The following is a 25,965-nucleotide window of genomic DNA, read 5'->3' as shown; positions in this document are numbered from 1 at the left end:
TTACAAAAGCAACGCGGTGTTTTTGTTTTGCTATGATGTGTTACGATATCTGAAAAAGGGTCTTATCTTTTTAAAATTTAAAAACTGTTCTGAAGTGTTTTTCATATCGAACACTTTTTTTATAAAAACTAGACTCTCTAATTACAACGTATTTTATTCTTAGACTACATCCATTTTTCAAATAAATATTAAAGAAATTGATTTATTGAAGTTTATTTGCATAGAAAATTATTTAAAGTAAACATTAAAATAAAACTTTATTTTATTACAACCTTATACCATATTCTTTAAAGCAAATTTTCAGATTAAACTATGGCAGAAAGATTAAGTGAAAATGACCCTAATTCATTTTCAAATCCTGAAAGTGTAATAGTAACTGATATAGATTTGCATTTAGAAGTTGATTTCTCCAAACACATTTTAAATGGCTATGTGGATTTATCAGTGGAAAGAAAAAATTTAAAATCCGATTTGGTAAGTAATGTACAAACTGTTTAAAAGACAAATTAGCAGGAAGGAAATATGCTTTAATGCTTAATTTTTGCATTATAAAATCAAAATTTAATAAGTTTCAGCTATCTTAATTATTCATGTATCTTAATTAGTTTTCAATGAGTCCATCTCAATAATTCAATTTTTGTATTATTATGCAAAACCTGCAAAATATTTAAGTATATTCCCTAATTCACTATTCGGGTTCTAAATTGTTATGGTTTGATTACTGAAAAAAAAATGAAAAATTAGAATACCATGATAATGGCTAAAAAAATATTATTTATTTTGTAACTCCATTAGCAGGGCAACAATTATTATCAAGTATAAACGTTGATGTGAATTGTAAATTGATAAAGTATATAAGTGTTAGACTATAAAAATATTTTTAAATTGCGAAAAAGAAATATTTTGCAAACCTTATGGCATAGAATTATTATACTTGTACGCATTTTAACCACTCTTATTACAAATATGGAGTGTCACAAATATTATCTTGAAATGTATACAATTACTCCTATTTAGTAAGTGGGTTTTGGTGGCCTTGTTGTGGGGTTTTGACCTGGAGAGTAATAAATTCAGGATACAGTTCCAAAATTTTGCTATGTAAAACAGATCTTGTGCATATTAAAAACATTCTCAGATTCCTCTCCCTTGGAGTAGTATAGGAATTTGAGCAAGTAGATACCGATTCAGGTGTTGCTTCTGATGTCTGAACTATAGTTTAAAATTACGAAATTTATCCAATAATAACATTTGCTTAGCTTCAGGACAGGCTGTTAATCAAAAGTGAAATAAATTTATTAAAAAGTTACTTAAATTTCAAATATTTATGTCTATAGATTACTAAAATTAGAATTTGGAAGGCAAATACACATATAGATGCTGTATAATTTAAGAAACTTTTGAATTTATTATATCATATGGCTTCTGTATTAATATTTTTCATCTGTCTGTGATATTTTTTGTGTTTATCAAGATTTGAAGTATTTTTATTTGTTATTTTATTTAAGATTGTTCAAATAATGATTTTTGTAATCTAAAACTTTTCTCTTAGCCTAATTTGAAAGAAATATTTACATTAAAAACTTTTTTTTTTTTTTTCAGTTTTTAGACACTAGAGACCTTACCATACACAATGTCCGGAACAAAAACAACCTGAATAAAATAGCTTTTACCTTATGTGATCCAGTAGATGATTTTGGATCTAAGTTAGAAATAAAACTACCAAAGAGGGGTGCAAAAAAGTAAGCAATAAAATTTTGAATATATACTTTATAAATTAATTTCATGTTAAGATTATGCTAAAAAGTTGCTCATTTTTCTTTCTTTTTTTTTTATGATTTTTATAAAAACATTTGCCAATAAACTTCTTAATTTTAGATTTTTTATATGTATGAAATATATTTTCCTCAATGTTTTCTTCGGCAATCTTTTTAGAAATTAATAAGCAATAGATTGAAAAATCTTTACGTGCAAAGATCCTTTTTTTTTCTCAATAAATACATTTTTTTTTAATTTGAATTTGTGTTCTTTAAATGAAAAATTTCATACCATGCACTGCTCCAAGTATGAGTTGTGAATTCTTAAATTTAATATAATTTATTAGAAAAGTATAAAGCTTCAAAATCATTAGTTTATTATAGCATTAATATGGAATGGGCATATAAATTCATATATTATCACCTGAATTTCCAATTTGTTATGTTTATATTATATTTGGTATTAAAAATTTTTAACATGTTTTGTAGCATTTTCTTATATTTATTTATTAATATTTAATGTTATTTGCAATAATATAAATGTACAATATTATTTTATTTTATAATAACTATTTAGGATGATCATAAGAGTCGAATTTGAAACTTCACCTAACGCATCTGGTCTTCAATGGTTGGAACCTGAACAAACAGCTGGCAAAAAACATCCTTACATGTTTAGCATGTGCCAAGTATGATTTCACTCTCCTCAGTGCTTCTCTTTGTAAGCAGTATAACTATCCTATGATACAAAATATCAGCCAATTCATGTATAAACAAAAATTGTATCCCCCCCCCCCTTTTTAAAATTTTACCCAATATTCAAAATGTATGTAAACCATGAAAGAATTTTTTTAAAGAATCTTTGATCAAATTTTATGCCATTAGGGTAAAAATAATGTCAAGCAGATAAAATTTTCCCAATCAAGCTATTATAATGTAAAACACCTTAACAATAGTTTTAACTTTGATAGTCCTATTTGATGCTTGTACAATCTGCTGTATCTATGCTAGTCTTTATATATATATATAATATATAATTTAATCCAAATTAATTTCCTACATTTTTGCCTAATTCGGTCATTCTAAAGTGTTCTCTTGTTTCCTGATCCCATTCCACTTTTTCTGTTTAATTAATTCAACTGAAGCTTTGTAAAAATGATGCTCCAGCAGTTCCACAGTCCAAGTGAAAATAATCCCTCCGTTGCCCTTGTCAAGGTCAACACATGTATTGAATCGACATGTGGCAGAAATCTCGTGTTATATAAGATCAGGGATTAGATGTTCAATTGGATTTCATTCTACTCTTTTCGCTCTGTGTCGTTGTTCTATGTTGGGTGTTCGTCGCTTATGCTTGTACATAATGCATGCTTCTCCTGGATAAAATAAAATGACATCAAGAAATCGAAAGTCTCTTCAATGTCTTCGAACCTGCCTTCTGCTTTTAAGAATTATATGCTTACACACACACACACACACACATATATATATATATATATGGCAATATATATATATATATATATATATATATATATATATATATATATATATATATATATATATATATATATATATATATATATATATATATATTGCCATCTTATTTTTTGTTTGTGAGAGAGGTAGGAGTTTCAATATTTTAGTGCAAATTTCATTCCACAGGTGATCATGTTTGTGGAAAATTTTAACAACATTGGCATTTTGCCATAAATGAAAGCAAGCTCAAAAGTCATTTTGACAAAGATACAACAAACCAGTAATAATAAAGAATTTTGAAAATAAACTTATTTTCATTAAAGGAATATTTTTCCACAAAGGAATTACCAATTTCATTTAAAATTAGTTTTTTCTTAAATTAAGGAATATCAAATATAGAAATAAAAATTGCTTATTTCATTATATATAGTGATTTATCATTTGAGCATGGAACAAAAAAATGAAAAAGTAAATGGAACCAACTGAAAAGTACTTTTCCCCCCTTTTTTTTCCAGATTAACAAATCTGTACGTAAGCTAATTTTCATAGTTTAATTTTAGATAATGTTAAAAAAATACTGTTGATGATGCAAAACAAAACTGTTCATGGAGTTATGCAAAATTGCAATGGCTTGTAATTGGCTTACGACAGGAAGAAGCTGAAAATTTATGCAGATGCACTTTACATGTCATTTGATTTTTCCAGATAAAAGTAAGCTTATTTATCAGAGTTCTCATTGATACGAATCGACAGTGTCTCTAACCATGCAATGCCATGCTTTTCTCGTTAAATGTTATAATGAATGTAATAGCAATGAATGATGTGCTTCGTTTACCTGTCCGTAACATTCTTCCTGATATGCTAAAAGCTACTGTTGAGGATGCAGTAATGCGATTTAACTTGCTTTCAGAAAATAATGGATGATACATTGAACATGGTTTTTTTGTAACATGTTTCAGAAATGATTAAACACATTTTAAACCAATGTCTTCATGTCCTATTTTGTTTAACAATATTGCATACTGTGCCATTTACCCCCTGGTAGGGATTTTGTGAACTTTTTTTTTTTTTTTTTTTTGGCAGAAAAGAAATTCTTATGACCATATTTAAACTGTTTCCAAATTTCATAACATTTGGTCCAGTAGTTTTCTTTTTATGACCATTTCAAAGTGGAACTTTAATTATAACCACCCGGTATTTTGACTCATTTAAAAGAAGTTATTTCCTTACTTTACATCGGTTTTATGTTAATTTGCAAATTTTAAGTATTTGTTTAAAAGGGATTTTTTTTCCCTCTCGGTAGGATAATTGATGAAATATTACAGTAGTAAAAATCTCTAACATTTCAAATTGAATAAAATTCGGAGAAAATATATATGATTTGAAATTCTTTTCCTTCAAAAAAAGTAACATTCTGAGTTTTCCATAGATAATAATGGGATAAATATCTTTCGTGGTTCTCATATTTTTAATATCATGGACATTATAATTTGAACTTCTACAGATAATAATTTTCTAAATTTTTTGTCTTTTTTTATCAGTGTTTTTTTCTTTTTTTTTTTCTTTTTACTAAATTCTTCCTTTATTGAAATATTATCAATTTATATGTTATGATCCTCTTAATTCCAACAGTTTTGCATTGTGGTATTTCATGTATAAACTTATATTTTATGCTCCTTAAATGTAATATTTTCAGATTTCAAATTTTATCACTTGTATATAATTATACATATTTATTTCTTATATAACAAAAAAAATGTATAATTAAGCTATAGAATTATTCTTTGTTTTTCTAAATATTGTTGTGAAGTTCTTAAATAAATGATTTTCATGAAATTGTATTTTTTTTTTTTTTTTTTTTTCAAAATTTCTTTCCCAAATGTATTTTTAGGCTATCCATGCACGCTCAGTTTTTCCTTGCCAAGATACTCCTGGAGTGAAGGCCCCTTATACAGCAACTGTATGTGTAATTTTCTTTCTCCCTTACAACATATGTAGTATTTGAGTGCCCTCTTTATATATATATATATATATATATATATATATATATATATATATATATATATATATATATATATAATGTTTATTGTAAAAATTGAAAAAAAAAAATTCTAGTATTTGATTTTTCCATACTTAGGGCCATTAAAAAAAAATCTTGATACATCAATAGACTGTTGAAAAATTATTAAAATGTTTATCCAATATTTTTTTTTGGGGGGGAGGGAGTAGAGAAGCTAATTTATGATATATTACAGATGAATTAAATGATTTAATTCAAAAGAGATGGAAATGTGAAAAGACAATTTTTATATTGAAGAAGGCTATAAGCAAGCTAGTTGAAATAGCAAGAGCCAAATAGAGATTTGCAATGCATATCAGAATTGCATAGTTTTAGGGATTGAGATTTTAACAGGAAAAGTTAAATGTAAGTTTAAATTATTTTAAAGCAAACTGTTTCCAATTCATTTGTTTAAAAGTAGATAAAAGTTAATTGATTTGTCTCTGTTCCTTGTATTAAAGTTTGAGATTTTGTATGGTTTAACATTTTTTTTTTTTTCAATGAAAATGAGCATTTATTTATGAAGTTAGCTCCTAGTGCTAGTTGGTATAAAATTAGTATCTACTAGCTGTGTGGTGGCTAATTTTAAAATAACATGCAATGCAATCCTAAAACCCATTTTAAATTGTAGGTTTTGTCTATTAACTGCAAGATAAGCATTATAGGTGCCCTTGATACTCTTCATTTAAGAATCCCCCCCCCAAATTGCAATTTAACATCTGTGAATAGTTGGATTATTATAGCTTGTATTATAATAAATCATTTCTAAATTAATTTACATTACTGCTTTAATGTTCAAAGCTCATGCGCTACAGAGAATATGATAGCAGAAAATACAATGATTTTAATACTAAGGAATTCTTTGTAGTATTTCACTATGATACAATAGAGTTCAACAACTAACAAATGATACCTGCTTTTTAATAAGTGGAAATTTTATCCCAAATGTAATTTTTCTACTGCAAATCGTTAAATATACTAAAACATATTAAAGGTTGTGTTTAAAAATATAAAAAAAAATTATTTAATGCATATAGCTTAATTTTATTCTAAAAAACCTAAACCTCAAAGAGCTTTAAAACTGCTTTGAAATGTATAAAATAGAATCATAACACTTTTTCTGTTTTCCTTGACAGCTAGCAATTTCAAATGTCTTTACTATATATTTTTGTTTCTATTTTGGTATTTTTGTGCATGCTTTGTGTTCGGTACAATACTGTTATTTATTCATACATTATATTTATTTAGATCACTGCTCCTTTTGAATTAGTTGTTTTAATGAGTGCTGTGCGTGATGGTGAAGATATTGCAGATGATCCTTTGATGAAAACCTACAAGTTTGTGCAGAAAGTATGTGGGATACTGCATTGTAATTAGATTAATTATGTTTATATTGTATATTATTTGAGTAACAAGAACAGTACTCTACGCTCAACTTTTTCATGAACTTGCACAATATAACACATTTATTACCTTACAGTATAATGAAATAATATACATTTCAGATACCTACTATTTGGATCCAAATTTGATACACATTTATTATTTTGGTTATAGACTACATATCAAATTCTATTTTTCTAATAGTTGTGTTATTTCAGTTATTATGTTCACATGGATATAATAATGAGATTCATAAGTTATCAGTTTATTGACAAATTTGGACCAAAATTTAATACATATCTATTATTCTAAACATATACTAATTAACTAGTCTGTCTAGCTTGTGATGACATTGAAAATTTCGAACTAGTAACTCAGGAACAGATACTTTTTGTGAATGTGTTTTGTTCAAAATGTGATATATGCCTACAATTTTAGTGAATGACATGCAATATTTTATATATCTAATTTGTTTAGTATTGAAAAATAAACATAATTGCAAAATTAGAGATCATTGGCAGTAAGAGGGACTCGAAAAGATCAGAAATATAAAAATTAATCAAAATCTTAAGCTTAAGTTTTTTATGATTACAATACATTCACTTTGAATACCTATTATATGGAAAGAGGTTCATATATAAATATAAAAAAAATTACATTCATTCTTAATGGATTCATATTTATAGTTGGGAAATGAAAATGATGCCAAAGTTAAGATATTTGTAATATTGTGGTGGAATTCAAAAAATGTAAATTTTCATGTATTAGAGAGTATTATTCATTGTAATTTTTGTGTGATTTATTTTACATTGTGTTATTCTTCATAGAATATATTGGTAATTAGACATGTACTTATATGAATTACAAAAACACTCAAAATATCCTATTTGATGTTAAAATTTTGCATTTTTCAGGGTGATTTAAAAATTACCTGTGCATTCTATGATATTAAAATATATCCTCTCAAAACTACTCTGCTTAAATTAATATTGCTGTATATATTGGAATGTTAAGCATTACTTAAAAGTTGTGTTTAAAAAACTGGAAAGTCAAATTTTAACTGTATAGATGTATTTTTTGTTTAATAATGAAAAAATAGTTGCTCACACCTCATTTCAAGTAGGGTCTATTAAACTATTGTGACTATGAATTTTGAAAGGAAGGAAAGTTACAAATAACAGAAATCAAAATGTTAAATGGCTGCTCTAAAAGTTCAAATCATATTTACTTAAATCTTACAGAAGCCTGGCAATTCATTTAGAGTTATTTTTTTATAATGCATGTTACAAATTTTTTTTAAAAAAATTGTATTGATACTCAGTTTGTTTTTAGGTACCAATCCCAAGTTATCTATTTGCTATTGTTATTGGGGCTTTAGAAAGCAGGTTTGTTTCATTTATGATCATATTATATATTACTCTTTCTTTTAAAAAATGTTATTAAAATTTTATTTTTCTTAGGCAAATTGGACCTCGTACTCATGTATGGTCTGAAAAGGAATATGTTGACAAATCTGCTGAAGAATTTTCCGAGGTATAATTTCATTGCCAGCTTCACTACTATTTATGACTTATATGAGTAACTGTCTAAGATAGTGATTTTCCTTACAGACGGAACAGATGTTGAAGTGTGCTGAAGACCTTCTAGGAGAATATGTTTGGGAAGTTTATGACCTTTTAGTATTGCCTCCATCTTTTGCTTTTGGTGGCATGGAGAATCCTTGTTTAACATTCCTTACACCAACATTGCTGGTAAATTCACTTATTCGTCCAAAGTAACTAGAATAAACATTTATCTAATTACATGGTAATTTAAAAACATGAAAGTCAATAATCATAATTAAGATTTTGATGCATTATTCAACAATAATATATCTATGTTTCTCAAAATGATATTTATTTTGTTTATCTCTGATTGAATTTTAGAAATGATTCTCTAACCTTTAAAAATATTATGTAGAAAACGTTTTTAAGATGTGCTTTCTACATATAGTTGTGTGTTAAAGTTGTATCACAAAGACATTATATTAAATTTGCAGGATAGAGTGGTGCATTATTGATGGCCATACTTTATCTAAAATACTGCTAAACATATGCTGAATTTTCTCCTGAATATAATTTAAAAACCAAATGATTTTTCTGACATTGGCCACAGTTCACATTTGATAATTGATGTGTAGAAAAGGAAAAATGTACCTTGTTTTTTTCAGTATTGTTTACATTATTTATTAATGTCAACAGTATATTGTAAGAATGAATAATCTATAAAATAATAATGAACTGAATTGGTTTCTATATAATTTTGAAATGTCTGTTCATTTATTATTTGTTCAACTCCTTTTTCTTTAATAGTGGAATAGTGAATCATTATCTTTATAATACTGTAAACATTTATGAAGTAATGAAATTTTATTAATAAATATTCATTAAATTAACAAAAAGAGCTGGAAAGTTCCATTTTCTTCAAAATAAATAGAAAAAAAATGAAGAAATGTATTTTATATTAACTTTTCTATAACATATTCTTATGGTGATTTGTTTAGGCTGGTGATAAATCTCTTGTTCCAACCATTGCTCACGAAATTGCACATAGCTGGACTGGGAATCTCGTTACTAACAGAAATTTTGAACACTTTTGGTAAGAGTATTAATTAATTTTTTGATAATTGATATTATTTATATTTTTCTGCAAATCTGAAATATTCCTTATTGGTTGCTTTTATTTTGTTTTTGTGCTGCAAAACATTTCATATTGCAGTTATTCTAATGGGTTTTTTTTTTCATACAGTAGATTAAATTCAGAACATTTATGTTTTAAAAAATTAGTAGCATCCTGACTTCCTTTTTTTTTTTTTTTTTTCTTTTTGTTAAAATTTTCATGAATATGATGCTTGTTAAAAAGTTTGTCTGGAAAGCAAGTAATGAATTTCTTTTAATTTTGTGAGTGGAAAAACGTTTTCTGTTTACTTTATGATAATTTTTAATATTTGTAACTACCAGTCTTCTAATTATATTTATAAGTCATCATTGTCTTTGAGTATGCTTTCGACTCCCTTAATGTTCTTCTATTGTTTTTAGTATTCCTACAAAATTATATATTTTTATTTTTAATTATAAAAATCTTTTTGAAGGTTAAATGAAGGGTTTACAACATTTTTTGAACGGAAAATTGTTGGTCGAATGCATGGTGAACCATTTAGACATTTTGAGTGCATTGGTGGTTGGACACAATTGGAGTGTGAGGTAAATAGAATTTTACCTAGAATGGAATAAATCTATGCAAAATATAATGAGAATAAATTTTATTTTTGCTAGGTTTTGATATGTATTGTCTTCTATTGTGTTCATAAAAATTTCGAAAGTAAAAATTCTTCATAAATATTGCTATTCTTATCACAGTTATGCGATTCCTGTCCAAAATTTATTCTTTCTTTTTTCCCCGTTTCATTTTTTAAGCTTTTCTTCCTATTTCCTGCTTGGTTTCTCCTTTATCTTTATATCTGTGCTGTGAAGCATGCTTCCTCTTCTACTTAGTTAGTGTAAAAAAGTTTCTGTTTGACTTACAATTCATTTTAGAATGGATTTCTATTGTTATTTATACTTTTGTAACTATATGTATTAGTATTTAGCAGTGTTCTGACCTTAAAATGGTCAATCCAGTTGATATCTTGAAAGTGCTAATTTTCTTTTTTATGTTGATTTGATATTTACAGTATATAATATTTTGTTTTCTTTTTAATATTTAAAGTAAAATTTCATTTGCAAAACAAAATTAGTTTATTTTATAGAAAATAAACTTTTACATAAACTGAAGAATTAACACTTTTATGAAAAAGTTTAATTAAACTGGTTGGAATTTTTATAATCTGTATTATTTTTGAAGAAGAATTCTTTAAAGAAGGAATTAATTATTATTTTTTTTTTCATTTTTTCTAAAATTATCAGTTATGCTATTAACATTAAAAATGAAATGTCTAATCTTGTGCACAGCCATGCCAATTTAAAATTGGAAAAAATTAAAAAATATTATTATTTTTTTATTTAATACTGATTTGTTTGAGTTAAGAATGCATTCTGAAAAATGATTTACTTGTTTAAAATGCTGCTTTAAATTGGTAATATTTATATATTACTCTAAATTTGAGCATGTAGTCATCAGTATTTATCAAACTTAAAACATGCCTAGAACCAATAAAATTAAAGGCTAATTTAATTTTTCTTTTTAGTGTATAAAAATCTATATTTATTAAACTTATTCAATTTTTTAAAAATTACATAATTTTGATTTATACTGCCCTTTTTCTTATTGATTCCATTTATGTGTAAATTAGGAATAAGAATTTAGCTATTAAATTTAGATTAAAATTATTGTATTACATGCATATGTGCATTGGAAATTTGTTTAAATCCGATTGTGTTTTATTATTATTTTCCATTTTTAGGTTAAACATCTTGGTGAAAAGCATGATTTTACTAAATTAGTTCCTGATCTCAAAGGTGTTGATCCTGATGAAGCTTTTAGTTGTATACCATATGAAAAAGGACAAGCTTTCTTATTTTACTTAGAAAGTATCCTTGGTGGACCAGGTCTGGAAATAGATTTATCATTTGCCTTTATATTAATTGTTAGGTTTTTGTATTTAATCACTTATCGCAGTTTGAAAATGCAATTCGTTTGTAACTGATATGCATTATACATTTGAAGAAAGTTAAATAAGGTATTGTACTATTTAATAAGATATATTTATCCTATTCAAGATGACTCTTAGTTAATTATAACAAATTTTTCATATCAACTAAAACCTTTTTGAGTAGCAACAAAGTTTTGTCTCATTGTAATGAAATGTTACCCCCTTTTTGATTTTTCAAGAGATGAGTTATATTATAAATCAGTTAATGTAAAAATCATAGAAAATTATTAACAAGCACTTTGAACATAGAAAATCGGAGGCTACCAACAAATAGTTGTAAAAGGATAAATAAATGCTATAGATGCAAACATAATTTTCAAAAAAAAATCATGCCATATGGGAAGAAATTTCATCAAACTTAATGGCAATTTGAAACCAAATTTTAATTGCAAATGCAAGTAAATTGTGTATGTAAAATTTTATTATTTCATTTTTATTACTTACTGAAAAAAATAAATGTAACCAGATTTCATTATACAAAAAGAATCATTTGTATATAGATAGGAAGTATTAAAACATATATTTAAAATATATATATATTGTGCTTTGTAAAGTGATTTTGATTTTACATAAAATATTGTAAAATCAGAATCACTTTATTATTATAACAAGAACTGAGATGAAAAAATTACTGAAATCCATCAAAATTTAAATTGTTAAGAAAGCATCAGCAATTATGAATGTTTTGGAAAATTAAACATTTTTAGTAGTAATATATTCTAATAACCTTAAACATGAATTACTTTTTCTCCTCAGGTAATTGTTTTAAGTGATTTTGATTTTACATAAAATATTGTAAAATCAGAATCACTTTATTATTATAACAAGAACTGAGATGAAAAAATTACTGAAATCCATCAAAATTTAAATTGTTAAAAAAGCATCAGCAATTATGAATGTTTTGGAAAATTAAACATTTTTAGTAGTAATATATTCTAATAACTTTAAACATGAATTACTTTTTCTCCTCAGGTAATTGTTTTCAAAACACAAATAAAATGGGTTTATTTCAAAATCATATTTACTAAGTCTTGTTTAATTTTATTTGTTTATAATTTAATTATTTTTTAAATTCTGGTTTCTTTTAAGTAAAAATTGCTTTTATCTTACAAAATATGTATTATTTTCTTGGGGGGGGGTGTTAAAGTCGAATTAATAAAATATTTATCATAACATTTACTTTTCCAGATTAATAGTATAAAACCATTAATCAAACATCATTTCTAAATTCAACTAAATGTTTTTAATGCAGAGTTTGTTTCATTAATGACTTATTGTCATTACTTTCAAAACTGTGGTATTGAAATTTGTATGTATTTCTTAACATTTCAAAATGCTTATTTCATTAAATTTGGGAATACATTAGAGTATATTAATTTGTAATAAATAGATTATTATTTGTTATGATGATACATATATTTTTTTTCTTTTTACATTGGTGAAGAATGAATTTTTATATATATCCTCTAGCATTTACCGAGCAGAAATTACTTTTAAATAATGCTCTACTGTGTAATTTCTTTATTACTTTCAATTTTTAATCAAAAACATTTTAAATTTAGATCAATTTTACACTGCTGCAATATTTGTGGTATGGTGTTAATTACTTAATTTTTAATATTACTATGATTACCTTTTAATTTTATTGCAAATTTTATTATTATGATATCTGTATGGCTTGGAAATAGATTTATTTATTATATTTTTTATTGCAGATGCTTTTGAAAAATTTCTCAAAGCATATGTGGAAGAATATAAGTATCAATCCATTGATACTGATGTATGGAAAACATTTTTGTATAAACATTTTTCTGATAAGGTATTTGTATATACTTTTCACTTCTTTTATAAAAACTTCTTTATTGGCTTTATTATAGATAATATTTATGATTAAATTTAATCAGTTTAAGGCTCTTTTTAATGAGACAAAGGTAAATGCTAATTCGTAAATCTTCATGTAAATGTATCATCCCTGAAATAGTACAAAATTTAATAAAGCAATATTTTTTAACTTAAAAAACGTTAGATAAATAAAAAAAAAATGACTATTATAGTAGTTTTATTTGCTATGAAATAACTAAGGAAATTAGATTTCATGAATATTTGTCTTGATTAAAGATGTATTTTAAAATTCACAGTAAACTGGGACATAAAATTATAATGGAAGTGATAACTATAAATCCTACTTGATAAAATTAACGCTAATCTCTCAACATTCAGGAAATATTTACAATTCCCAATTCCTCTTTTTTAAGAGCTCTTATTTTTATACTTTTATAGGATGTGCTAATCATTAGCTGCCCACTACCACTTTTGCTACTTCTTTTCCTCCTTATAACTAATTAGAAAAAGATCCTCTAGTTATATCTTAATCCATGTGATTAAGAAGAAATGCATTACCAAACATTATAGAAAACATAGAGACATGAAGAACTCGCCATAATTCCATTCACAATTTGTTTAATGATAAAATCCGCTGTTACTACAATATTCTTGTAAGAATTTGAAAAACCTATATATGTGTATTGATTAAAAATAAAGAAAATATTCTGTTTGACATTTTTTGCTTTAACTCTTAAAATTTCATTTGCAGGAAGATATTCTGAATAAAGTTGATTGGGAAGCTTGGTTGCATGCACCTGGTATGCCACCTATTAAACCTGAGTAATTTCATTTTCTTTTACTATTAAATGAACAGTGATCTTTATTAGATATATGTTGTCTTGTTTTGACAAATTAAAATTATAGTGGTGCAAGCTAGTTTTTCAAAACAAATAAGTTTAAATTGTTATAAATACATCGCATCAATATGGCCCCTAAGTTAAATTTAGACATAAGAGGTTCCTAAGATGCTAGTGTTATAAGATGTTCCTAAGATGTTAGTATTTTATTTCTGAATAATATTACTGTTTGTGATATGTTAATTTTTGCAAAGCAGAAAAAGTATGACTTTTGCATCTATAACTTTAGAATGTCCATTCATTTATTTTCCAATGATAAATGAATATACAGTGAAATGCAGAACAAACAAGCAACATCAATATATATATATATATATATATATATAATATGCTTTTGCATTTTTTCTCCCCTCAATCCATTTGCAAAAGAATTTTCATGTTTTTAGGAATTCTAATAACTATAATGTAAATATTTAAATGTGAATTACTTTAAGTTAATAATTAGATCTTTATTTAAAATGTTATTGTGGTAAGAATATTTTATTAAATATAACTAATAGGATTGTATAATAGTTTATACCTTGTACTTTAATTGATTCAGGTAACATAGAATATAATTCTTTTAGTCCTTTAAAAATTCATTTATTGGACCATTATTAGAGAATACCATATATATATTTTGATATAGAACAATTCTTGCCTAATTTGGGGATTTAATTCATTTAATTTTTATCTGGTATTTATAGTTTCATCCATTAAAAATTTTTTATTTCTTGAGTTTATTGTATGTTTCTCATCTTTGAAATCTTTCTGATATTTAGGTATGATAACAGTTTAGCAAAAAAATGTACAGATTTGTGTAAAACTTGGTTGGAAGCAGATGAAAATGACTTGGGCCAATTTACTCTGAAAGACATTGAAGATTTCTCATCTCCACAGATTCGTGAATTTTTAGGCTTCTTAGATCAAGGGGTAACCTTTTTAATTTTTTGAAGTTATAATCAATTTTTCCTTGTTGATGTAATTTATAGATTATGAATTGTTAATAATTAATTTTTTTTTTCATTTTATTCTGGATTGAAATGTTAAACGGATGTTAAAATTATTGTCATTTGAATTGCATTTAACAATAAATTTGTGTAGTATTGCTAATTCTATTGTTTTATGAAATAATAAAAAAAAATTTGTATACACTAATTAATTCCAAATTACTATTTTGATAATATTTTTATGTTGAAGTGCTACAATGTGTAAATATTCCAATGTTTTATAGAAATATATTAATTGTAAACTGGAAATGAAAGATGCTGCAAGTATCTATTTCCATATTCTATTTTTTTTAAAAAAATAAAAAAAAAACTAACTTTATGCCAATTTAGACACTAACTTCATTTTCACGATCAGTGGTACTTACTTCATCTGTCATTCTAAAAGCCCCATGCTGGGCCTAATGACACTTACTATATTCTACAAGTTGAATACTGTAGCACTGGGCATATCATTGACATTATATACTTAGGCCTTTTTCAGCTTCTTAGGGTATTTGGGACACTTCCACCATTCTCTAAGTTGAAAATCTTGATATATGTTACATTTTAATACAGTATTTTTTCAGTGCTCAATCTTTCCATTACATTCATCTCTCAGTTTTCGTTTAATTGTATGATCTTGAGCCAGAAATATTTTCTACTTCATTGTATAGTTGGCAATAGTGTTATACTTTTGTTAAAGATTTTGTAAAGGAAAATTGCAGACTTTTGACTAGTGTGCTGCATATGGTCAATGGGTTGAAGAGAGCCACAAATAAATTTATTAATAAGATGAGCTTGTTTGCCAAATAAATTGTAAAAATTAGAAAATCAGTAAATTAAAAGATGTTAGGATATATTGCAACTTTTTCAAGTATAATTGGGTGAATTTCTATCAGTTTCATTATGTGGTCAGTCAGTTATTACAATATTTATGTTATGTTGTCATGATAAATAAGTAAAAACCAATTTTTCTCAAAATTACTGAATAAGAAATTGACCAGAAATAAGTCATTAACATTTTTATTAAAATGCATTAAAGTTTGAATCTAAATTAATCTATTAATTTGAAGTTTGAATCTAAATTAGTTTATTAAATGTGAGGCTTGTTTACATTATCTGGAGTCACAAAATGCTCAAAACCACATCTGATAAGTTATTTTTTCATAAATATGTGAGAGCCTTGGCAGTATCTAGGGTTATTTATTGTGAGCTCGCCTTTAAATAGAATTCTACCTTATTCTTCCACTGTTTTAGCATAGTTTGTATCTAATATGCAATTTTAGGAATTTTGACATTTTGTATGTATTTTTATTTTTTTACTAAGCAAATCATGTTTAATATTTTATTGATTGCTTGTAGGATCCTTTAAGTATTAAGAAAGTGGAAAAATTAAATGAAGTTTACAAATTAGGAGAACGAAATAATGCAGAAATCAAATTTAGGTAAGTTTTTATATATCTAAATTTTTTTTTGTGTTTATGCAACTTTTTATAGAATTTAAAGATTTTAAAAAGCTTTATTCCTAATGAAGTTGCTTAGTTTAAACTCGAAATCAAAATAAACTGTGGTTTAGATTCCGTTTATACCCTCTTTTTAGCACTTCAACATTGATTTATTTATGTATTTTTTAAAACAATAATTATGAAATGTGCAGTTCTTCATAAGAATTTTTTGGAGAAAAAAAATTGTTGAATTTAATGGTTTAACTTTAATGGGTTAACTAAATTGGAAATAAAAAAATTCCAGATCTAAAACCAAACAAATGGAATTATCAAAAAAAATTTGAGACAATGATGTTTCTCTAAAATTTTGAATATTAAATCAGATATGTTAGCTAAACCAAATGCAATTCAATAGTTCAAAGATTTAACTAATGAAATTGGAATTAGAATATATTGTTAATTTTCTATAATCTCTGCATGGTTCTTGAAGACAGCACATTTATTAAACATAGAAAAGAAAAGGACACAAGTATTGTCAATTTTGCACACAGCATCGTGTTAGGCAATTTGCGGGAGGAATGTGCCAGAACAAAGTTAGAAGCGTAATTACACAAGAAAAAATAGTTCACTCACTTCATCCCAACAGAATATTTATTTAATTATTTATTTTTCATATGCAAGAAGTCTCAATATAGCAAAAGTATGGTAATCACTGAAAATTCAATCTCAGGATTTAGATGGATATTCCCTATTAGACCTCAGTATTGAAAAGGAAGAAGGAAATTCTGCTCGAAGTTTTCTGTAAATATCATAATTCAAGAATGAAACTAAGCTAGATTGGTGGAATTACAAATATGGTACTTATAATAAAGTTGTACATCTGTATTAACGTTTGGGCCAATTCTGTAAACTGGAATTTCTCTTAGAAGTATACTGTATTCCCCCCCCCCTATAAAAAACATTTGAAGTAATTATTTTAAAGTGTAATTGAAATTACTATATAGTGTAATTAAAAATTGTGAAAGTTCAGAATATGTTTAGTTTCTGTAAGATTTTTGTTTATTGATTGCTTGTCATATTTCACACTTGATTTTAACAACATAGTATAATTGATATCTATAGGAGTGTAGAAGGTGTGTGTGGGGGGGTGAAGGGACACTTCCATTTGTCTTACCTTTAAAATCATTGTAAACAATAACTTTTCTATTGTATGTTAAGATATACTTTATTAAATTATTTTTAAAAATTATGTTGTTGGATTGTTAGATAGTTTTCATCGCCTAACAAAAGCCATAAAACTTAATTTGTGACTAAAATCGCATTTTATTTTTATATAAAAATAAGCCTTTTTTGCAGCTCAGTACATAGCATTTATAATATTTTATGTGTGGTTTTGCTATATTTATTCTCAAGAGAAGTGGTTTTCTTCAATTTTAACAATGAACCATGGGAAAAAAATTGTTTAGATTCAATTTTGAAAATACATAGATAATTTATCTCCTCCCTATTCTTTGGTATTTTAAAGAATTAAAAACTAAACAATGAATTATTTGATGTGTGTACATAGAATGTGAATATACAATAAATAATCTTTAAATATTACTCAAACTGCTTTGTTAATATTTTACAGATGGATCAGGCTGGGCCTACGTGCTCACTGGAAGGATATTATTCCTGAAGCAGTAAAATTTATTACTGAGCAAGGTCGTATGAAGTTTGTTCGGCCAATTTTTAGGTAATATATATATATATATATATATATATATATATATTACTTTAATTCTTATATCAAAGGACAATTGTACAAAATTTATTTGTTTTCTAAAGTGAACAAGAAAAATTGAATGAATAAATGAAAAATCTGATGATAGAATGGAATATCAGAAAGAACTTTTAAAACTTAACAAAATACAACTAGAGTAGGATTCTGTTTCAGAACTGATTCTTGTTTTCTTCTATAGTCAATAACATCTCAAGTTAACAATAGGCAGATAAATAAATAAATCAAATTGCATGAAAGGACATTGCTTTTGTTTCTTTTTTATTATTATTATTTTATTTGGTATTTTATTTATTTTCTGTATTTTTATATTAAATTTGTTCTGAATTTAAATACTCTCATATTTATATCTATTATGTATTAATTTATTTCATGCATGCATAAAATTTAAAAATACATGAAACATATGTTCCAATGAATTTCCTGAGAGGCAGAAAATGTTGCAAATTAGTATTGCCAACTTTGATATAGTTTTCACGCCACTGACATAGAAAATTGCAAAAGGACAAGCCTTGTGGCAATTAAAGCTATAAAATTTCTTAAGAATTTTCTTGTCGGATGAATGTGATTGTTGTGATAGATGGAGTTCTTCATATGATTATATGGTGTGGGGAAGGGGATCAAAGCCTTAGGAAATCAAATTAATGTTCAGGCCATATAAGGTGCCCTAACTAGGAAATGTTCTTTAGCATTTCAGTAAAGTTATACACAAATCACTCCTATGCATTGTTTTATTAAAAAATCTTGAAATATCTTATATATATGTATACTTAATTGTATGAAATTTGAGATATGAAAATTACAAAGAAAGAACTTAATATATTCTTTTATCTGATTTACTATTTAAATATCATATAGTTTTATACAATTCATTTTTTTTTTCTTGTTTATAATGAGATATTCATTATAAGATTGAAATATTGTAACAATTGTTTTGAAATTTTGTTCATTTACATGTTTTTATTGGCAGTTCACTATTTTAATAATTCTAAAACATATTTATTATTTAATTTAAATTTTAACTCCATATTGAGAGCCTGATCTTAATGTAAGTTTTTAAAAAAATTATAGATTTCTTAATATCTGCAAAGCATCCGTGTTCTGAACTTTTTTATTTTCTTAATTCCGAAATTCCCATGTTTTTTGGGGGGGGTGTAAAAATACTAATTTGATTTAAAATTGCCACTCTTATCCAAAAATGGATTTTTTTAAAAATTATAAATGATTAGTAAACCAATTTTTTCCTAGTAATACTGAGCTTAGAGACATGACGATTCAGTGATTATGAAGAAAAAAAATCATATTGAATCATCATCCTAATAATTTTTTATTAGTGCAGAAGTATCCACAAATAGTAAGAAATTGATAAAGGTAAAGCAATCTGTTAAAAGGATAATTTAATTGCATTCTCTAAGAACATTTAAGAAACTGATTACACACAGTAAAATTTGTTTATAGGGGTATATTTTAGTAGTTTCTGCTGTAGAAAGTTGAAAAGTCACTTCTATTATTTTCATGAAATTGTGTAATAATTTACCAAATCTAATTTCAGGCATTGCAAATTATCTCTTTGACCAAAAGGCACTGTCAAATTTATAATCAGTATAATACAAAAACAGAAATAAATTTTGGTGACCAAAAGATTCAATTAAAAGGGGGGGAAAATGAAATGGCCGATAAAACTAATTAAATTTGCTTTTATTGTCATACTGTTTTAAGTGCAATTATATTATAACAGATGATAAAATATCTTGAATTAATGGCAACTACAGGCTGAGTAGATTCTAAAATACAATTTTAAATAAAATGGTATGTGAAGGTTATATGTCAGAAATTCTTCACGACTGTAACAGTAAATATTAATTCAAAGTTGAATCAATGTGCATGACAGGTTGCAAAAATAATTTATTTTCCATGAACTAATCTCTTCCTGCTTTTAGCTCAGCATTTGTTGATGTAATTATTTCAGATTTTAAAGCATTTCTTGAAGTGTTAAGTAAAAGCCCATTTTCTACATCAATATGCCTTACTAATCAATTAGGCTTCCCAATTTATTTTTTTTGGGGGGGGGGAGAGGGAACTATAATTGCATTAATTTTCAGTAATTATCCCATTATTCTTCCTTACTGTATACACACTCCTGAGAAAATAATCTGCACTTGCAATAATAATAATAATAAAAATGTTGAGAAAAAAAATTACTGAGTAATATTATAAAAGGATTTTATGAATAATTTTTTTACCCCCTCTTTTAAAAATGCATTTTTGCTCTGCTAAATACTAATAAGGAAATTGCAAAGTTATTTACATTAATAAAACATCAATTAGATTTATATATATATTTATTTCTAAATTGTTTCTTTTACCAATAAAATTATAATAAAATATGTTTGTCTGTATGTGTATTACTAAAATCTGAATTAATTAAAATTGAAATTAGTTCTGATATTTTACACCATACTTGTTTTTAGTGTTATTGCATTAAAATCACTCTTTATTTCTAGTAATAAATTAAAAAGTTGAAAAGAAGAAGAAAAAAATTTAATACTTTAATTAAAGTTTGTTCTAAAATAATTACTTTTATGAAATTTATTTTTCAAAATATGTAGAGTATTTTATTTATTTATTCATTTATTGTTTTTACTTTAATGTTTTAGATGTCTATATGATTGGGATGAAACCCGTGAGCTTGCAGTTTCTACTTACAAAGAACATTCATCTGAGATGATGCATGCCACCCTTCAAGGAGTTGGGAGAGATCTCCACTTGATATCTGATGATAAGCCCCAGGATGGATGAAATCAGATAATTAGAAATAACTGACTCCATTTTGAAGCATTCTGTTTTGCAAATTTTGTATATACAAGGACTAAAATGGATATATTCACTTTGACTGCTATTTTAGCCTTTTTTTTTTCTTAAGTTTTTATACATGTGTTGCTCAATTTGATTTTATTTGATGTAATCAGCAGAAAAGAAATTGGAAAATTAAAAATAAATATTACTGATATAAAATGAATTTCTCTAATTGGGGAATAAGAACTTACGATTCTAAACTTGGAACTTATGGATAAAAATGAATTATAACTGAATTCACATTAAATAATTTCCTTCTTTTTTTTTTTCCCTCAACTTGGAAAATGATGAGTAGAGACTTTAAATCTTTCGGATTTATGTGGGAAAAAAAATAGCCTTGCTTTTCAATTCTGATGAAAGCAACCTACACACTACAACAATCTTTCAGTAAGAATAAATTATATGTTTTAGAAAAGAGTTGTTTTTCAAACATCTGGGCAGTAAAACAGATTACTGGGATATACCACTTGAAAATCTAATCATAAATATTAGGAAGTAAAATTTATGATAGATGTAGCCAAGACTAAATATTAGGAAGTAAAATTTATGATAGATGTAGCCAAGACTAAATAAGTGGATATATCTAAAAATAAAATAATGAATGGAAAAATAAAATAATAAAACTAAATTTCCCAGTTTTTCTTATTTGAGTATCAATGAAATAAATGAAAATAATTTTCATTAAAAATAAAGGACCTGTCATGAAAATTATAAGCAACAAAAATCTATATCATGATTTAAAATGGTATAATTTTAAGAGCCTTACATCAAATGAATATTTTGACCACACACACACATTTATAAAATTATTTCTTTACTTTTAAATTGTGTGAGGCAGTCTGCTGATGCGTATGAAGATGGAAACATTAAGTGCAAGCTGGTAAAGATCTTTTAACAAATTAAAGTTAGTCACATAAGATATATTACTATAAGACTATAGCTTTTGAATATTTTACATCTGTTGGCAAAGAATTTATTCCAGTATTCAGAGCTTCCATATAATGCTGCCAAACCAGCAGGAGTGATCCCCCCAAAACTTTCTTGCATGCTCTTAATAAACTTGTCATGCTAGAGAATGCCTTACATGACATTACCGTACGGCTTTTACCGTAAGTCGATGATCCTGGTATTAAGCAGCCGGGCAATGTCATTCATTGATAATGCGGGTGGTGTTCCAGACCATGTATCATCACTAGAAACAACCATCCTTCCCTGAGGCGCTTGTCCACGCCATGACCCTTAAAAGGGACATGCAGTTTACACCATACACTTACGACATTTTTCGATGAATGTCAGGTCCCCCTATTCTTTCCACTACCAGAAAATGAACATACCTGTTTGCTCTTCTTTTGACGCCTCCATTTCACTGGTTACAACGCGAATGGGATGAAGTGAAGAATAGTGTGCCCCCGAGTTTGTCGCCAATATGGCAACCCATCGGAACGCTCTTCTAGCAACCCTAATGCTGTTTTGTTTACTACTTTTTGCAATGGTTGAGTTGTACGTGAACTACAACTATATTATGAAAAATGTTAAATTAAAAATATTTTAAAAATATCGATTAAAGATTTTAATTTTATTCTTTATTATAATTAAAAGTTTATTGAATGAAGAAAGTTAAGCTTATAATTAAAAGTTATTTTCTTCTTTCCTTCCTTTTTTTAAAATGTGAATACGAACAGAAAATATTTATTCTTTTGCAATTTTTAATTGTCAGTATGCGCTTTAAAAAATCGTCTGAATTCTTATTTTACGAAATCGTCTGTATTCTCACTTTAAAAGACAGCTACAATGGAATTCTTCGCTGTTCTCGTAATTCTTTTGGCGTTCTAACGGTTGGTTCCCTTCATAATTTGTTATGGCAGCAATTGTGCAAGAATAGATTTCGGGTAAATGGGATGGAAGACAGTATTTCGAACCTGTAGAATGGATGAAAGGTGAGTGGAATATATTTTTTACTAGTTGATGAAGTTGGGAAAAGGATGTTTGTTTGAAATGTTGTATGGGGAATGTTCCGATTGCTTCTTTCTCCGTTCTTTCTTTTCTTTTGATTATGTACTGTTTCTGTTATCCACACAGTCCTTATGTTCAATGTGTTAACGAAGCTACTAGGTTCTCACTCCCGCTGCTACCAAAGCCGTAGGATGTGTGTGTTTTAATTCTGCCGGTGCCTTTAACAGATGCCGAAGGCATCTGTAAAAGGCACCGGGCAGTCTGGAAAAAAACAATACTTACCAGTAAAAAGTTTTAATTATATGGTCGGAAATAGTAACCGTAATTGTTCCGCGGAAGTATTTGTTTATTTTGTCCGTCATCGTTATTGGCGACTTGGCATTGTTGGCGCAGCAAGAGGCACACTAAAATTCACCTTTACCCGCGAATGACCGCGTTGGACGATTGATGTTCTTTGGAGTTGAAGGAGTTCCCGCTTCCAATCGGAAGCTATCTCCGATGGTGGTGATTTGGAGAAATTAGTCCATGGCTTTTCGAGATTGGCATGGACTGTCATTCCTCTTTGAATTCTGGAAAAATGCTTGCCTTGGATCGAACGTGCCAATTTTCTGGATCTTCTGAATTTCCATTGAAGTTTTATTCTTTCTATTTGAAGTTTGGATAGAAAATGTCAGTGTTTGCGAACGTGCTTTAAAAGTTTTTGACGACATAAAGAAATACAGTTAAAAATACAGTTTCAGTTAAAAAAATTTGCTTGGATCTGTCACTGGTGATAATATTCTTCAGACATTCCTTTAAAAAAATTCTGGCATCTGAAAAAATTGTGCCTTCCTTATATGAAAATCTTTTTTTTTTTTTTTTGTTTGTTTGTTTGTTAAACAAGTAATGAAAAGTATAGTCTAAAGAAGCATAATCGAAGAAGCAAAGACATCAGACAGTTTAGTTTTGATAGAGCTTGATTATGCTGAATTGAGAGCAAGAAAAAATACCGATATTGAAATAATGACTACAAATTATTTGATTACTAGTGGAGTTACTGAAACTGAAAAAAAAAATAAGCTTTTTAGTAGTGTTTTATATTTATGAAGAATATTTAAAAAAATATTTTAACACATGTCCAAACATGTTGCATCTTGTTTAATTCCTCATTTATTGAAGGATAATGTATTATTTTGTGAAAAACGAATGTTTGATTTGTTTCAATTTCTTTATTATAAAGCTCAAATTTCTCCTGCATGTTTAGAACATGCAAACGTCCAATTTGAAATTTTCCTTAAAAAACTAACATTTTATATGAAGAACTGCTTGATTCATTTAATGAAAAAAATCATTTAGATGATTTCTATTCTAATATTTCAAAGTCCAAAGAATTTTCTGATGTTGGGGAAGTTGTACAAGTAATTCCTGTGTTGTGATATGACATTGAAGCTGTGGAAAATGGATCTAGTAAACTTGTTGAAAATATGAAGAGAAATTTTTAAGTCGTCTAATAATTGTGTATGATATAAACATTTATGGAGGTGTATAAAATATTCCGATTTCAAAAGATTTGCTTCTGTATGCTAAATGAAAATGTGTGAGATATTATGAAGCTTTAGAAGAACAGAAAAAAGTTCAGGGAAAAGAATAAGTTCAACAAAGGAAAAGCAACTTTGCAAATGAAATTGTTACAGAATAAAAAAAATGAAATTGATGCCCAAATATATGAATTGGCAAAAATATATAAATAAAAATTAAAAAGTAATCTTGCTGTGTAAAGTTTTTTTTTTTGTTTTGTTTTGTTTTGTTAATTGATTATGAAATGGTTTGTATCATAACAGCAAAAATATTATTTGTTTAATTTCATGCGAGTGCTGAATTTGGTGTGACTTACAATTAAAGAGCATTAGAGAGTATCAATAACCTCCCCTTAATATGTAAATTTTATTTTGCTTAATTCTGGACAATAAATAAGAAAAAAATTTTCCTGTATGTAAATATAAACATTCTTTTAATATGCTATTATTTCAAATAATTTAAATTGTTGCTACATTTCCCTTGCTTTTCCCATCCATTAAAACAATGGAGTATTGTTATTCCATTATAACTCGCAAACAATTGCTGTTCCTTCATTTCCTCTTATGTTGCATATACGTATAGGGAAAATACAGAGAACTTTTTTTCCAGATTTAAGTGGTAACCCTAATCATATTTTTAAAGTGTCAAATAATATTATAACTCCGGGGAATCGAAACATACTAAAAGGCATTACAAAACTATACTGTTCTTAACATTTTAATACAAAATTTATATGTATATCATTTTGCGTAGCACCAGATTTTATAATCTAGGGATCCTTATTCAGGATCATGTTTACAAAACAAAAAATCATGCAAAACCAAATAAAAGAACAAAGCATATAGTAATAACTTGTTACTTCTAAAGTTAAACTACATAAAGGATGTCCCCAAATTAACTCAAGATTTGAATTTGACAGCTGATAGTTAGTGTTAGTAAAAATGGAGCGTTACACAATAGAACAACGTATTAACGCAAGATTTGAATTAAATAAAAAAAAAACACAGTTTTTTTTTTTTTTCTTTAAAGTGTTATAGAGCTGAGATATATAGAGCCCGATATATGCTGAGATATTGTTAACATAACAGCCCATCTAGACAGGCCATTTCCTAGTTATCACATAATGAAGAATACAGTCTCATATCAAAATGATAAGCATTTCCTTTATAATCTATAACTTTCAGCACATCTGGCAGATTGAAGTGCTTGCATATAGCGATTTATTTATAAATTATTAATTTTAGAAGAACGTATTATACATTCGGTTACATTTATCGAAAATTTGTTAGCATTAGAATATTAAAAA

General features: G+C 26.5%; 1 protein-coding gene across 1 annotated transcript; it reads left to right on the top strand.

Annotated features, from left to right (window-relative positions):
* On the top strand, positions 1-21,302 carry LOC129984625 (leukotriene A-4 hydrolase-like). Its single transcript, XM_056094547.1, has 17 exons — positions 1-474; positions 1,600-1,739; positions 2,332-2,443; positions 5,119-5,187; positions 6,535-6,636; positions 8,002-8,054; positions 8,130-8,202; positions 8,280-8,420; positions 9,212-9,306; positions 9,800-9,911; positions 11,111-11,255; positions 13,075-13,178; positions 13,953-14,023; positions 14,862-15,012; positions 16,431-16,513; positions 18,144-18,248; positions 20,951-21,302. The coding sequence occupies exons 1-17, from the start codon at positions 313-315 to the stop codon at positions 21,090-21,092; spliced, it is 1,860 nt and encodes a 619-aa protein (XP_055950522.1). The 5' UTR covers positions 1-312; the 3' UTR covers positions 21,093-21,302.
* Positions 21,303-25,965: the final 4,663 nt, after the last annotated feature.

Source organism: Argiope bruennichi, chromosome 9, assembly GCF_947563725.1.
Source record: "Argiope bruennichi chromosome 9, qqArgBrue1.1, whole genome shotgun sequence".
In the NCBI taxonomy this organism is placed as follows: domain Eukaryota; kingdom Metazoa; phylum Arthropoda; class Arachnida; order Araneae; family Araneidae; genus Argiope; species Argiope bruennichi.
Note: the sequence above shows the minus strand (reverse complement) of the source record. Positions and strands in the feature narration are given on the sequence as shown.